Below are 14,375 nucleotides of genomic sequence, written 5' to 3'. Positions count from 1 at the left end.
AACAAAAGAGGTTCTGTTTAAATATCAGGAAACACTTCTTCACTGTGTGGGTGACAGAGCACTGGCACAGGTTGCCCAGGGGTGTTGTGGAGTCTCCTTACCTGGAGATCTTCAAAAGCCACCTGGGCAGCTTGTTCTGGGTAGTCCTGCTTGAGCTGAGATGCTGCACAGATGATCTTCAGAGGTCCTTTCTAAGAACAACCATTCTGTGACTTTGTATGGTGGTTTTCTAGCAACCTCATTTGAGAGCAGTGGACATACAAAAGTCTAGTAGTGTCAGTATTCTGATTAGGGGAAGTAAGATACACACAATAAAAGCAACTGAATAAATGTGCATTCAGAATTTCTATAACACACTGATATTCTGTCAGTAAATTTAGCTGATGAAATTATCTCAGATCATTTACTCGCTAATTACTGAAAAACACTAACAGTCATCAAGACAAATAAGGTCAAATGCATTTTTTCTTATAAAAGGAAGCACTGGAGTAACTGAGTGTTTGTATATATATATGCACATATGTACTGTAATGAGAAATAACTAGACAGGAACAGACTTGCAGGGATAAAGCTGGCTTTAGGTCAGCACAAAATCTTCACAGTGATAGGGCTGTTAGAGACAACACAGATTCTGTAGGAATGCCACTGACTATTTATAACTGGATAGATTTTATTTTACATTTACACATTAGCAAGAAGTATATACAACTTTTAAAATCGGCTTTGCAGGAGAAAATTAGTTGGAAATGATCTATCCTAACTTGAGACACTGAGTATTAAAGCTATCACCCTCTTTGATAGCTACAGCCTCTAAAAGGGCCTGCTTCTTCTGCATACTGCGAGATGACTCCAGTTCATACATAGTTGTCAGGTTGAAGAGAACACTCTCATGCAGGTAGTGCTTGGGGTCCTGCTGAACCATTCCTTCCAACTGGCGAAGGGAATCCTTGAGTTTTCCCAGATAAAGAAGACAAACAGCAGCATTGTTATTAGCCTAGAGAAAAAATATATCATAAATGAATGTGTGTATATATATATATATATTTACAAGTGATGAGTGAGAAAGTAAAAAGGAAATCTAATCATTTACTATGTGCTATGTACTACTATTTTGTGTGCACAAGCAACTAAAATAGATTCTCAGTCACCTAATCCTAACCTTTTCTTCTTTTCTCAAGAGTTATCCTGTGCTAGTAGGACGCGCTGACTTGTAAGAACTCAAACTCTAAAAGATAAGAGTATAAAATGTAATATAAATAGTATAGAACATTAGATAGTTAAGTGGGAAAATGAATCAGATTTCAAAAACTACATAAGCTTCTGCATACTGTCTTTTTTTTTTTTTTTTTTTAAATGACGTCACTGTATCTTCTACAGTGTTTTTCTCTCTGGCTTACGTATAGAAAATCCACACAAGCAACAGGAATAAATTAACCTATCACAAAGGCATCTACAATTTACTTTAAGGAAGTTCAGCAAATAGGGCAGTCTAATACATCTTAAGGTATCAAGTCAAGTGCATTTTCTTCTCCTAACAACAGGTTTTATGAGTTAACAAAGGATTCCACCAGTACAAAGTCATATAACTTGTTTAGCTGCAGAATCTGAAAGCTGCAGATAAAGGAATAATACACCCTTTTAAAAAGTCTTTCTCTCTCTCTTCAGGAAACCTTATTGATTTCTCAGAGTTTATAGTACATACTACTTTACAGCCTGCAAAATGATGCAGTTCATGCACTTCTTAAACTCAGTCCCCTCCATTTTTAAGTCGTCTCAAATCAGGCTTTTGGGGATAAGCTGTCTGAGTTCTCAGGGATGCTCCTATATGACCATGCACTGAAAGCTGCCACAGGTACAAATAGCAAAGTAAATAAACAAACAGCTCTTCTTTGATCTCCTTTTGTGATGGGAATCCAAGGCTCTGATGTGCACCATGCTAAAAATGTCATTTCAAAAATGATTATGTTCCTTCAACACTGTGTGAAATCATGTTACTTTTACATATGTTGGCAGCTGCTATTTCTTTTTCTGACATGCATGCCTATACTAAACACAGTGAATGCAAAAAAAAAAAAAAAAAAAAAAAAAAGCACTTTTGCAAAGATCCCATAAACATAATGATTTGCAATGCCTTCATGCATGTCTAAGTATTCACCAGTTCTTCACTTCCCACCTTTGTATCTTAACCTCACGTATACTAAAAGTTCTTTGGCATACAGGCCACATCTAATTTTTCTATAAAGCTCTGAGCATACTCTGGGTACTTATTAAATACATGTATGAAGGCATTACAAGAATAATTTAGGTGTTCATTATAAATGTAGCAATTTGGAGATTTACCACAGCATTTGATGAGTCGATCCTTAAAATTTCTGTGAAAAATCGATGAGCTTCTGCAAAATTATTCTGACCAAGGTGGAGGAATGCTCTAGAAAGTAAGTGACACATGAATGAGTTCTCCTGGAAAACCCAAGGTGATAATATATTTTAAAAAGAATGGACATCATTTTTTATTTTTCCTATTATAGATGTGAGAGTTTCTGACATTTGTTCTTCACGGTGTAATCTTGAACCAGCAAGGAGACACTGATTTACAGACAAATGGAATGACAACTTGGATCATTTGGCTATTATATATTCTGCCTACCAAAGCAAGAGTCTTCGCTGTGTTTTCATTAATTTAAATGTAGATACTCTCTTCCTGGAATTATTTCTCTTTAGGAAATTAGCCATGCTATATCATTTTCAGAGCACTTTTGAATTGTATTTTCTAAATGTATTAGGCAATGTGCTAAACATTACAAAACTGAGCCCCCCATCATGAAACTCAATTACTGCTGTGTTTTCGAGCATTTTTTGAAACTAAAGAGGCAGCAGCTTTCCTAGCAGATCTGACTGTGGGATAAGGGCCCCAAATAGCTTCTCCTCTCTTAAGCATTATTTATGCAAATGTATATTCAAAAAGCAGACTGAAAACATACAATGCCTGGTAGAATGAGAAAAAGCTTCATAAAATCAACTGAAGGATCACAATTTCAATGCTGGATAACAGGACTGTACCAAGTAATACATATCTCATGGGTCTACATTCCATTCAGTCTCCCTTACAACAGATGTAGTTATATAAAAGACAGAAAGAGAACTTAATTGTGTCAAGGGTAGTTTGATACTCATTATGTATACTTTGAAAAACTATATTTTAAAGATTCATTTAGCCATTAAATTACCTACCTGTTCATTAAAACCATAATCTGGCTCTGTAGTCCATCCAATTTGTGAGTCACTTTTTCAACGTCTTGAAAGTACTTTTCTGCAGTTTTTATGTCTCCAATCTAGACAGCAAAATTGTGAGAAAGTTACCACAATAAGAAGAAAAGAAATCCAGGCTGATTACATCTTCTACAAAGGATAAGAACATGAAAACATGTTGAAGTCCATTATCTAATTGTTTGGTACCAAGACGACTGGGTAACATCTGTTATCAAACAAGGTATCTGAAGAGCCACACTAAGATTACAAAAAAGAACACCACCACCATGTACAGTTTTATCTAGGGCAGTGATTTTCAGCTGTGTTTGTGAAGCACTCATGTACTGTAGAGTAGTGGTGCCACACCTCCTCATTTGGCTCTTTTGTTGTAACTCGCTCCAGAGTTTGTAAAATTAGCTGAAAATGAGAGGTCAGACTTACTTCCAGCAGCACCTGCCTTTCATAAACCCATGATGACTGGGTCTGATCACCTGCTTGCCCTGCAAGTGCTGAGTGTCATCACTCCTTTTCCCACAACATTTCAATTTCCCACAGCATTCTCTTCAAGAAACTGGCTGCTCATGGCTTGGACTGGAATACGCTTTGTTGGGTTAAAAACTGGCTGGATAGCTGGGCCCAAAGAGTTGTGGTGAATGGAGTCAAATCCAGTTGGAGGCTGGTCACTAGTGGCATTCCCCAGGGCTTGGTACTGGGGCCAGTTCTCTTCAATATCTTTATCAATGATCTGGATGAGGGGATCGACTGCGCCCTCAGTAAGTTTGCAGATGACACCAAGTTAGGTGCGTGTGTCGATCTGCTTGAGGGTAGGAAGGCTCTGCAGAAGGATCTGGATAGGCTGGACCGATCGGCTGAGGTCAACTGCATGAAGTTCAACAAGGCCAAGTGCTGGGTCCTGCACCTGGGGTGCAGTAACCCCAAGCAGAGTTACAGGCTGGGAGATGAGTGGTTGGAAAGCTGCCTGGCGGAGAAGGACCTGGGAGTATTGGTTGATGGTCGGCTGAATATGAGCCAGCAGTGTGCTCAGGTGGCCAAGAAGGCCAACAGCATCCTGGCTTGCATAAGCAGGAGTGTGGCCAGCATGGCGAGGGAAGTGATTGTCCCCCTATACTCGGCTCTGGTGAGGCCGCACCTCAAGTACTGTGTTCAGTTTTGGGCCCCTCGCTACAAGAAGGACATCGAGATGCTTGAGCGGGTTCAGAGAAGGGCAACGAAGCTGGTGAGGGGTCTGGAAAACAAGTCCTACGAGGAGCAGCTGAGAGAGCTGGGTTTGTTCAGCCTGGAGAAAAGGAGGCTCAGGGGTGACCTTATTGCTCTCTATAGGTACCTCAAGGGAGGCTGTAGCGAGGTGGGGGTTGGTCTGTTCTCCCACGTGCCTGGTGACAGGATGAGGGGGAATGGGCTTAAGTTGTGCCAGGGGAGTTTTAGGTTGGATGTTAGGAAGAACTTCTTTACCGAAAGGGTTGTTAGACATTGGAACAGGCTGCCCAGGGAAGTGGTGGAGTCACCATCCCTGGAAGTCTTCAAAAGATGTTTAGATGTAGAGCTTAGGGATATGTTTTAGTGAAGGACTGGTTACCGTTAGGTCAGAGGTTGGACTAGGTGATCTAGAAGGTCTCTTCCAACCTAGACGATTCTGTGATTCTATGATTCTGTGTTAGTCCACGGAAAATTAAGACAGATGCTCACTGCTCACAAGCAGAAGCTGTCAATAAGCATGAAAACGAGAACACAATAGCCTGGTACTAGCGTAGAACCTGTGCTTAGTCAATTCACAAGGTGTTTCTGGGTTAAAGCCAGAGATCACAGGACAACTTGAACACATCAGACCAAAACGTGTCAGAAAACAGCCCCAACAAATGGGTCACTGTGGGGAGACAGTCCACCTGCAGATTGAAAACTACTGGCTAGTGAATCATGCAGGCTGAAGGAAAGGGATGTGAAAGCTGGCTTAAGGACAAAGAAGTTTTATTGGAAAGGGGACAGAAAGGGGATTCCTAGAAGGAAACAGGTATTTTACCTAAGTGCATGTCACATACATTGCTATCTGAGAAAAGAAAAATATTTTCTCTGAAGAAGGTCCCTTTGGTAAGCAAGCTAGCAATTTATGTTTCATAGGAGGATGTGCTCATATTTTTGGCGAGGCTTCCTGGTACAGTGTCTAATTTTAAGATGGAGAGACGGAAGGAGAAGAAAACTCACTACTGGGTAAAATAAATCTATCAAAAGGAAGGAAACTAAACTATTTCAGGAGCATAAAACCATGCAAACCAGGCAGCCTTCAGGTGGGGACCTTCATGAAATCAACTTTTCGTTCAAAACCAGGACTAGCATTACTGAAGATGTTTGTGACAAATGTGTGAAAGTCCCCTTAAAGCTCTCAAATGGTGTATATTACACAACCTCCCTGGAAAACTCATTCCAGAATTCTTAAATACCCTTACTATTAGAAAACACACTCTCCCCTGCTGCATTTTTTATGCCACCTTTTGTTCTATCCATAGTGGTCAGGGAGAATAGTACAACTCCTCTTTTCTAACAGGAGCCTGCAAAACACTGTGCTGTTTGTCTGGGAACATGTTATTTTTCTGAAGTGCTCCTAGGATTTATTTACCACTTTTACCTTTATTTTATTTTATTTTTTTTCAGTATTGTAGAGGGTAAGGTCAGACAGCTTTCCACTTTTGAAATTCTTTAATGTGTTATTTAAATGGCAATTTTGGACAGGTCAGCCAGCAAACAGAGTCTATTAGAAACACACAATAAATACTAGAGACTAAAATGCACTCACTGTTTCTTTATCACATGTGAATTTCTGTTTCAGAGGTCAGGTGATTGCTGGCAGAATTAGAGTGCTTCTTAACATTTCTCTGTGGTAGCCTCTGAATTCTCCATTTCTCTCATCCCCATTTCCCATTTATAGTAAGGAAACAGCTAAAGGCTGGCTGTACATCAGATCTGGGCCTCTTCACTTTCAGTAAGTGTACAATGTTTCTTTTTGATTAAATCATTAGCATAATTTTCTATAGCACCTTTTTTATTCACTAATGTAGACATATGCCATTTTAATACTAGTGCTTCGTATTTCCTAGCATTATCACATGGTGAAAGTTTTTTAGTTTTGTCCACTGCCTCTACAATCTGATACAGTTTTAGCTCTCGTTCTAAATGCAACAATTATTCACTATATAGCTGTCAATAGGAACATTACCTAGCATATATAGAACCAAATACATACCTGAAGGAAAATCCTTCCAATTCCACTCAGCAGCTGAGGCTCTTGCTGTGGGTAATATTTGATGACAGAGTGATAAGCATCTACAGCAAGCACATAGTCCTGAGGGGTGAAAAGCACACAACCAGATACTTGAGCGCAGCACCAGATACTTAAGCTCAGGCCTTTATGTAGCCTTCTTTTTAAAGATATATGTAAACAGAATCAAAATAATTGCAACTTGTGAATGGGACAGAATTTCTGCCTATCACTGTAGGCTGTCTATATTATCAGTTATACTGGAACTGCTTAAAACAGGGACCTTCCTTTATTTATTTTGCAACTGGATCATATTCTATTTGTAGCTCAATGCCAGGAGAACGAATCTCTTTACTTCGTTCTTTCATTTCATTCAAAAAAACCCACATTTACTCTCCTGCATGGATTATGATTTAGGATGAGAATCAAAAGCCTTGCATGTGACTCAGGTGTAGGTAGTGTCACATGTGGTAGTGTCACATGTTTAAAGTATATGCATGATTACATAGTTTGTGTTGAGAAGCTTTGGGAACTGTTTGTGCACATGCTTTTAACTTGTGAAAAACACAAAGTAATGTTACGGAAACTAAAACGTCTTCCATGTTTTCAGGTGAAAAACTAGTGGCCAAGGGAAACACATGTAGTGGGTACATCCACAGGGCACAAGGTTGCACTAGTCTCAGCTACAGCTTCTTTGATCAATTCAGAGCAGAGGCAGGGAAAATATGCATTTGTTTATAAAAAACAGGCATTTGCAAAGACAGAAGGCTATGTGCTGTACTGACCTGGTGCTTCCTGGCAGTTTTGCCCTTCACCTTCAAACAAGAACTTGTGGTAGGTGTTCAGAAGCAAAATATATCAAAGAACAATCTTTTAAAATGGCACAGACATCTCGGGATACTCTGTACCATGCCTTTTTTTTTTTTTGTTTTGTTACAGTGCTTATTTAACTCATCGCTGATGTGATCCCAGCTACTGCTAAATGTACTTATTCCTCATCTCCTCCTTAGTCTGAGGAGGCTGCATGCCCCAGGTGTAATGTATTTCTTCTTCTGAGATTGTATTTAAAGTGACTGAGCCCTATTTGTCCCAGGCATCAGGTCACTCTTTGGAACATACTAATTTCTTCATATACACAAAAAACTTGAGAAGTCTCTAGAGTCTTAGCTACATATAAGAGCAATTACATAACCTATGATAGTAGAGACTGGCTTAAACAACCCCAGGAGCACTTTGCAGGACTTTTCATTTGCAAGCAACTTGTATATTGCACATGTAACTATTAAATTTGAACATCTAGCATATAGAGTATTCCAACTCTAGTATGCCATGCCATGTCCATGCTCATTAGTTGTAATGGCAAGAGTTCAGAGCAAAGACAACATGCCATATGGGCAACAATATATTTGTTTAAATTCTGATTCATTTAGCATTCACAACTCAAACACGATGTAATTTATACTACCAAAATTCCTCATGAATTTATGACAGGACAAACTCAATTTTCACTGTAACAGCTCTTGCTACAGGACTTGTTTGATCATGAAGTCCAAGAGTGTTAGGTATTGCATAAAATTCATGGAACAAGGCTCCTCTGAACTGGTTGCCCAGCCACACTATATTTATTTAGTTATTTATTTAATTTATTAGCTATTAATCCTTGCAAGAGTATCATTTATAAATAAACAAAAGATTGTCTGTGACTTTGAGTTTTATCCCTTTGCGAATAACAATGTACTTACTGGACAAATAATTTTATTACATCAAATTATAGCTTTTGTGCTCAATGTCTTCTATTCTGTAGTCTAAAGCAGTCCTTTTCCTGGTGGTCACTCTCACTTACACTCCAGCTTAGTCCATGTGACAAAGACGTGCAGCAGAACTGTGAGGGACAGGGCTGTCGCACTCACATCCCCCACACAATTCCCTGGAGACCTTGTGGTTAAATTGAAAGAAAAGTGCTTCTGTCAGCTCAGTATGAACTGACTGAAGGAAAGTCTTGGCCAGCATAAGCTGCACGAGGGGGCACTGTTTGCCCAATTATAACATCACAGGCTGCCTAGCATAGGTAACGAGCCAACCTTGGTAGGAACAAGCAGACAAGTAACATCTTGGAGGTCTGCGCTGCAGGGGCAGGCTTGGCCTAGTCAGGCAAACAAACCCTCTTCCCCTTTTGCATTCCCTATCAAGCATTGTATTATGTATTATGTGCATTATATGTGTATTATAACTAGGAGTATGTAAAGGTTCACACCTCCTAAAATGTGAGAGTAGAGGTGAGGCAGTAAGAGCCTATGCACTGTATTTGAGGATCAGGAAACATATTGCACTTTGTTTCTATGTGATGGTACCTCACACAGCACCTGTGTGCATTTACCCCATGCCCTGCAGTGCCTGTCACAGGAATGGGACCCATTTCTTCTAGGAGATGACAAGAGATAAAGTCATGTAGGTCTAAAACCACACCTGAGCACAGGCAAGGCTGGGCCCAGCATGAAACAGTAAAGCGTTATGACAGCATCCAGACTTGCTTCTAAATACAATTTCATATGGTTTAGTGAAGGACTGGTTAGTGTTAGGTCACAGGTTGGACTAGGTGATCTTGGAAGTCTCTTCTAACCTAGACGATTCTGTGATTCTGATTCATCTTGTAATTGCTTCAGTACATGCACATAAAACTTACTGCATGCGGTAAATTTTATATGTGTATACTCCCCCCCACTTATTTATCACAGAAGCAGTAGTAGATTTCTGGGGTATCCTGTATACTGTCAGGTGACACAGAAATATGCCACCCATTGTATGTTACAAAAGCACCTTATTTGACAATTCCTTCTGAAGGAGCATATTGTAAAGTACATGATATTTAGTCTTATCTACTGAAGACCAGATTTTAATTCCCTGCTTTGCTACTGGGACATGGTAAAAGAACAATTGTCTGTGAGAATGATAAATGAGAAACCCTCTCAGAAGAGTGGAATCTTGTTTAATACAAGTTTTGGTTGGGATGAGTAAGAAATATTAAGTACTGGCAGTAAAAACAAAACAAAACCAGTCAGCTTGTGATCTTAAGACTTAATGGTAGGGTTGATATATTATCACAGTCTTTAACTTCTACAAATTGTGACCCTTCAGATTTTCAACATCTTCATAAGAAATCCCAAAAGAAGAATTAAAGTTACACAATTCAGGATACGAATGAGAGTTGGTATTGTTTAATAATTCAGTATTTCTTTAATTACGAAAAAATTCAGAGCTAACATTAGATATAATCATCCAAAAAAATGTTGTCTTAAGCCACTGGATCTGCCTGCACAAAAATGGCAAGTGGGGTTTGTTTTCCCCTGATGCACTGCAGTGTAACTGTATTTCCTTTAATGGTCACTGTATTACACGTTTGTGGTTTTCCCTCCTCAATTTAAGTACTTAAAAATCAGTTATGAGATATTTAGAAATAAATATAAATGATCATGATGTGTAGAATGCGAATATTTGGTTCAGAAACAACAGATTACAAATCAGCTTTAGTTATTACAAACAGTAAAGCTCATGAAGACCGTAATTTGGGAGAAGAGGATGGATAACTCGCCCTTCCTCTCTAGCTCGTGCATTTGAAGAAGGGTTATGAAAGCAGAGATTCACAGCATTATGAATCCAGAGTGTCGTACTGCAGCACAGTTAGGCAAAAGACATGATTCATGCAGTCTTTCTCCTTATGCAACCAAAGTCCTTATGCATCAGTCCCTTGCACCATTAGTACAAGGTGCTAGCTCCTTCTTCAAGTGTAGTTTTAATTGTATTTAGACCCAAATGAAAAACAATTCTAATGCTTTTGTTTTTACTAAGGGCAAGCTCTACAAAAGCTAAAACAACACTGACAAAAAAATCTTACAAAATGCAAAATATGCTCTTAATTAGAGTGCATTTATAATATATATGGAAAGTACTTAAGTATTTATTCCTCAGAGAGGTAAAAGTCTTGTAAGATAATGTCAAAAGCAATTTTAGCTCAGATGAAAAGAACTTTAAAAAGTTCTTAAGACACTTCCATGGTGATTTAGTAAAATGACAGACATTTTGCAATTATATTGTTGAAATGAAGCAATGCACATCATCAGTTGCATTTTAAATGAATGTTCTCTCATGCTGCTATATTCAGGGTACAGTTTCACAGTGACTTAAGCCCACGGTTCTTATAAATGAAAGTCTGTAGCGATGCATGTTAAGTGGTCTCCCCTTTCCTTCCTGCTGTATTTCTACCTCCTCCCTTGAGTTGCCCCTTGTTCACACGAAAATGTAAAAGCTGATTCAGTTGCTGTGACCGAGATCCACCATGTCTTTGTTTCTGTCACTTAAAGTCCAATAATGGTGTATGGAGAAGAGCAAGAATATGTTTAAGAAAGGTTGTCCAAGGGAAAGGTGATGAACAGAAAATATACATATAGTCTTACTAGCAGTAAGACTGCCTTAAACTGCTACTGAACTGTAGCAGGCAGAATTCAGTAAAAGAAATGGTCCCAGGGTAAAAGAGACTTATGACTAATTGGTTTCTTGTGCAAGTCTGGTTAAAGCACTTATTTACACCTCATTCGCTACCTTCAAAACAATCTACTCCTCCACCTCAATAATTTAATGAGATGTTCAGCTGTGAAACTAAAGAGGCCATATAATGTATTTAAAAAGACAAAAATCATGAACAGAATTCCTTAGGTCAGATAAGTAACAGAGAAGAGAGATGACAAGAAATAAACCAAACTGAATTTGAGTATAGCTGAATTAAATTTAAAGAGACATAGGTCCAACATCCGTTCAAAGTATTTTTTTTTTTTATTTTGAAGAGTCAATTCTGACAAGACTATTCCCTAAATACTACTGAAGTTTGTTGGGCAAAGAAACAGGTTAACAAGAATAATATAGTCAGCTTTTGCTTTATACCACTGTTGAATTGTTTTAACTTAAAAAAATAAATTATTATTAATCTACTAATAGCACAAGCTATTCAATTTACCGAACAGTACTTGGGGACCAAATATGACCACATTGCAGTATTTTAAATGTACACTAGATGGCAATGCATGACACTGACTTGGGGAATAATATTTTTTTTTCAAATTATTATATATACTTGAAACACTTGAATAAAACATTTAGTTTTTAAAGTGTTTTACACAACAGCAAAAACAACTGTAGATGTGGAATGTTGTTCAATTAATATAATTGTTCATGAGAGAATTAACAGAAGTGTGTTAAAATTATTTGAAGAAATTGGAATACTCTAGAAGGTGGAGAAGATGATTACAGTTTTCTGTATGTTACAGTGGTCTTAAAATTAGTACATTTATAAATAACCAATACAATTCTTTCAGCAAGGATTTGTCACATAAGCAGAATAAATTAACTTGATGCACTACTCTGATTTTAACTGTAATAAGACTGTGTTTGAAAATCACAGAATCATGGAATGGTTTGGATTGGAAGAGACTTTAAAGATCACCTGGTTCCAATGCCCCTGCCATAGGCAGGGACACCTCCCACTAGATCAGGTTGCCCAAAGCCCCATCCAGCCTGGCCTTGAACACCTCCAGGGATGGGGCATCCACAGCTTCTCTGGGCAACCTGTTCCAGTGCCTCACCACCCTCTGAGTGAAGAATTTATTCCTTATCTCCCCTCTTTTAGTTTAAAGCCATGACTTCTTGTCTCATCACTACGCCCCCTGACAAAGAGTCCCTCCCCAGCTTTCCTGTAGGCCCACCTTTACGTACTGGAAGGCTGCTGTAAGGTCTTTCTGGAACCTTCTCTTCTCCAGGCTGAACAACCCCAGCTCTCTACTACTCCATATAGGAATATTTCTGAAACTTGTGAGATTCCCAACTGCTCCACAGCCTATGTGCTAAATTCAAGTTTCAAATGGGAGCACTTGTGCATTAACATGCAGTTGCGGGTAGTCTGGAAGTTACTGTGGAAGTGTAAATTTCTAAATTAACAGCAGTGAGGCCCTAAATAAAACTGATCTTAAGAAGCATCTGAGCTGCAGTATTTCTGAGATATCATTTCCAAAAAGTTGATAACTAGTATTCACAAATATGTTGTGCTTCTCTCCACTTGTTTTTTGAAAAAGCAAGTTCCTTAAGAACTGAACCTATGTCAAGTACCTACTTCAAAACAAGTGCTTATTAATTCTTAAAAATACTTCATGGTTTAATGGACAATTATTTCTATTCAGGACAGAATTGTTCTGATCACAACATAATTATGAACAGAAATTTCTGTTTTCCCTAATTCATATAAATAGGGCATTCTGTTTTATATAAAGCAGTATTTGGATAACTGTATGTGATGCATGCTTTCTGAGTTACTACAATATTATGAACAGAGCATCAAGGAGGCCCAGCCTGGGAAGCAGCTTAGTAAACGTCAGGTTTGACATGACCTTCGACAACCAACTAGCAGGGAGCAAGGAGCTCGGCCTGTGAAGGTTATAGTGCTGACAGAATTGCTCTGAGCCTGTTGCTGTTAATTGATTTGTGAAGCACAGTTAAACTCAGCATAACAGCAGTTTTTTGCATGCCTAGAATGGCAATATCCCTATTTCCCTGACTATGAGGTGAATGGCAGGAATTGTCATATTTCTCAAGTTTTCTGATCACAAAGAGAAGCCAGTGTTCCATCAAATGCAGCAAAAAGTGCTTAAGGAGTAAGGGGGAAACAAGAGAGAAACAACAAAACAGTGGTAGTTAGGTTTTCCTTTTATTCCTTTCTCTTTTCCCCACCCATTAGTGTGGATTTAAACCTGAAAGAAGCTATCTTACAATTGAGATAGGAAGGATGTATTTAGATGTTCTGGATCTTCATCATATACCAAGCCTATAGTATTCATAATGTGCATACACAGAGCAACATTCTTAGTGCACAGTTTGAAAAAGACAGAGCACATAATTGCTTTTAATTACAGCATTTAGTTAAGTGTTAGAAAAATTCAATTTAAAAATGTAAATTCGGTATTGTTACTGCACGTTCTCCGGGATGATTTGGGGAGAAATAAGTGCAGATATGTTCCCGAAGAACATTACTTCAAATGGTTATCTATTAAATAAGGCATTATTAAGTCTAATTAATTCTTCACTATGCAAAACCTCCGAGTACAGTCAGGTACCCTTATCTATGCACCACTAATTCTCCTGCACTTTCTCTGACATTCTATTCCGGAATATACGGTACCTCTGCAGTTGCTGCCACCCACGTACCTTCATCATTAGCAGACAGTTTGCCATGGAGTACATCACCCGGCCCAGACGTGACCTCCACAGCTGAACAGAGGCTGCAAAATAAGAGCAGCTTGTGAATTTGCACAAATAAATTAGAGGTTCTTTCTTGCCATCAATTATTGGTCCTATGAATTACGATTTTGAAAGATCCACCTCGTTAACACCACTGGGTTTTAGCAGAGAATTTTTAATTCTCTGCTACACTGCACCATCAGACAGAAAATCCTGCATCTCTCCAAGGGAATTACTCAAGCAGTTCTGGGGACCATACACGCTGTAACAACGCAGAGCAACAGACAGCCGCTCAGCTTTGAGCTCAGGCCAAATATTAAACACCAGAAGAAGCAGCCACATATTTTCCAATATAAGAACAAAAGATGCATAAAAAAGATGAGAGTGATAATGAGTATCAATTTTAAAAACATATAATCTACAGGATTAAATGAGATAAACTCAAAAATCAAACACAGCTAATGCCATTTCAGAGCCAAAATGTGCAGGGTCAGAACTGTCTGAGTCTGGGACTATTTCTGCTTGCCTCTGGCTTAGAGCTGTGCTGGAAAAAATCTGCCAAGCCTGTCTGCTTTCC

At 38.7% G+C, this 14,375-nt stretch overlaps 1 protein-coding gene across 2 annotated transcripts in view; it reads right to left on the bottom strand.

Annotated features, from left to right (window-relative positions):
• Positions 1-257: 257 nt before the first annotated feature.
• TRAPPC12 (trafficking protein particle complex subunit 12) overlaps positions 258-14,375 on the bottom strand; it is a 53,617-nt gene continuing 39,499 nt past the window's right edge. The window contains exons 8-12 of one of the 2 annotated variants that reach the window (XM_082756377.1): positions 13,766-13,839; positions 6,506-6,604; positions 3,232-3,332; positions 2,341-2,428; positions 269-994 (exon numbers count right to left, since the gene is read on the bottom strand). In XM_082756377.1, the coding sequence (XP_082612503.1) occupies positions 752-994; positions 2,341-2,428; positions 3,232-3,332; positions 6,506-6,604; positions 13,766-13,839 (605 nt within the window). In that variant the 3' untranslated portion in view covers positions 269-751. Of the gene's footprint in view, positions 995-2,340; positions 2,429-3,231; positions 3,333-6,505; positions 6,605-13,765; positions 13,840-14,375 lie in introns of both variants that reach the window. The other variant, XM_082756378.1, reaches the window with a different exon arrangement.

Source organism: Aythya marila (genome assembly GCF_965140915.1).
Source record: "Aythya marila genome assembly, chromosome: 3".
In the NCBI taxonomy this organism is placed as follows: Eukaryota; Metazoa; Chordata; class Aves; order Anseriformes; family Anatidae; genus Aythya; species Aythya marila.
This window is presented reverse-complemented; position numbering and strand designations above follow the sequence as displayed.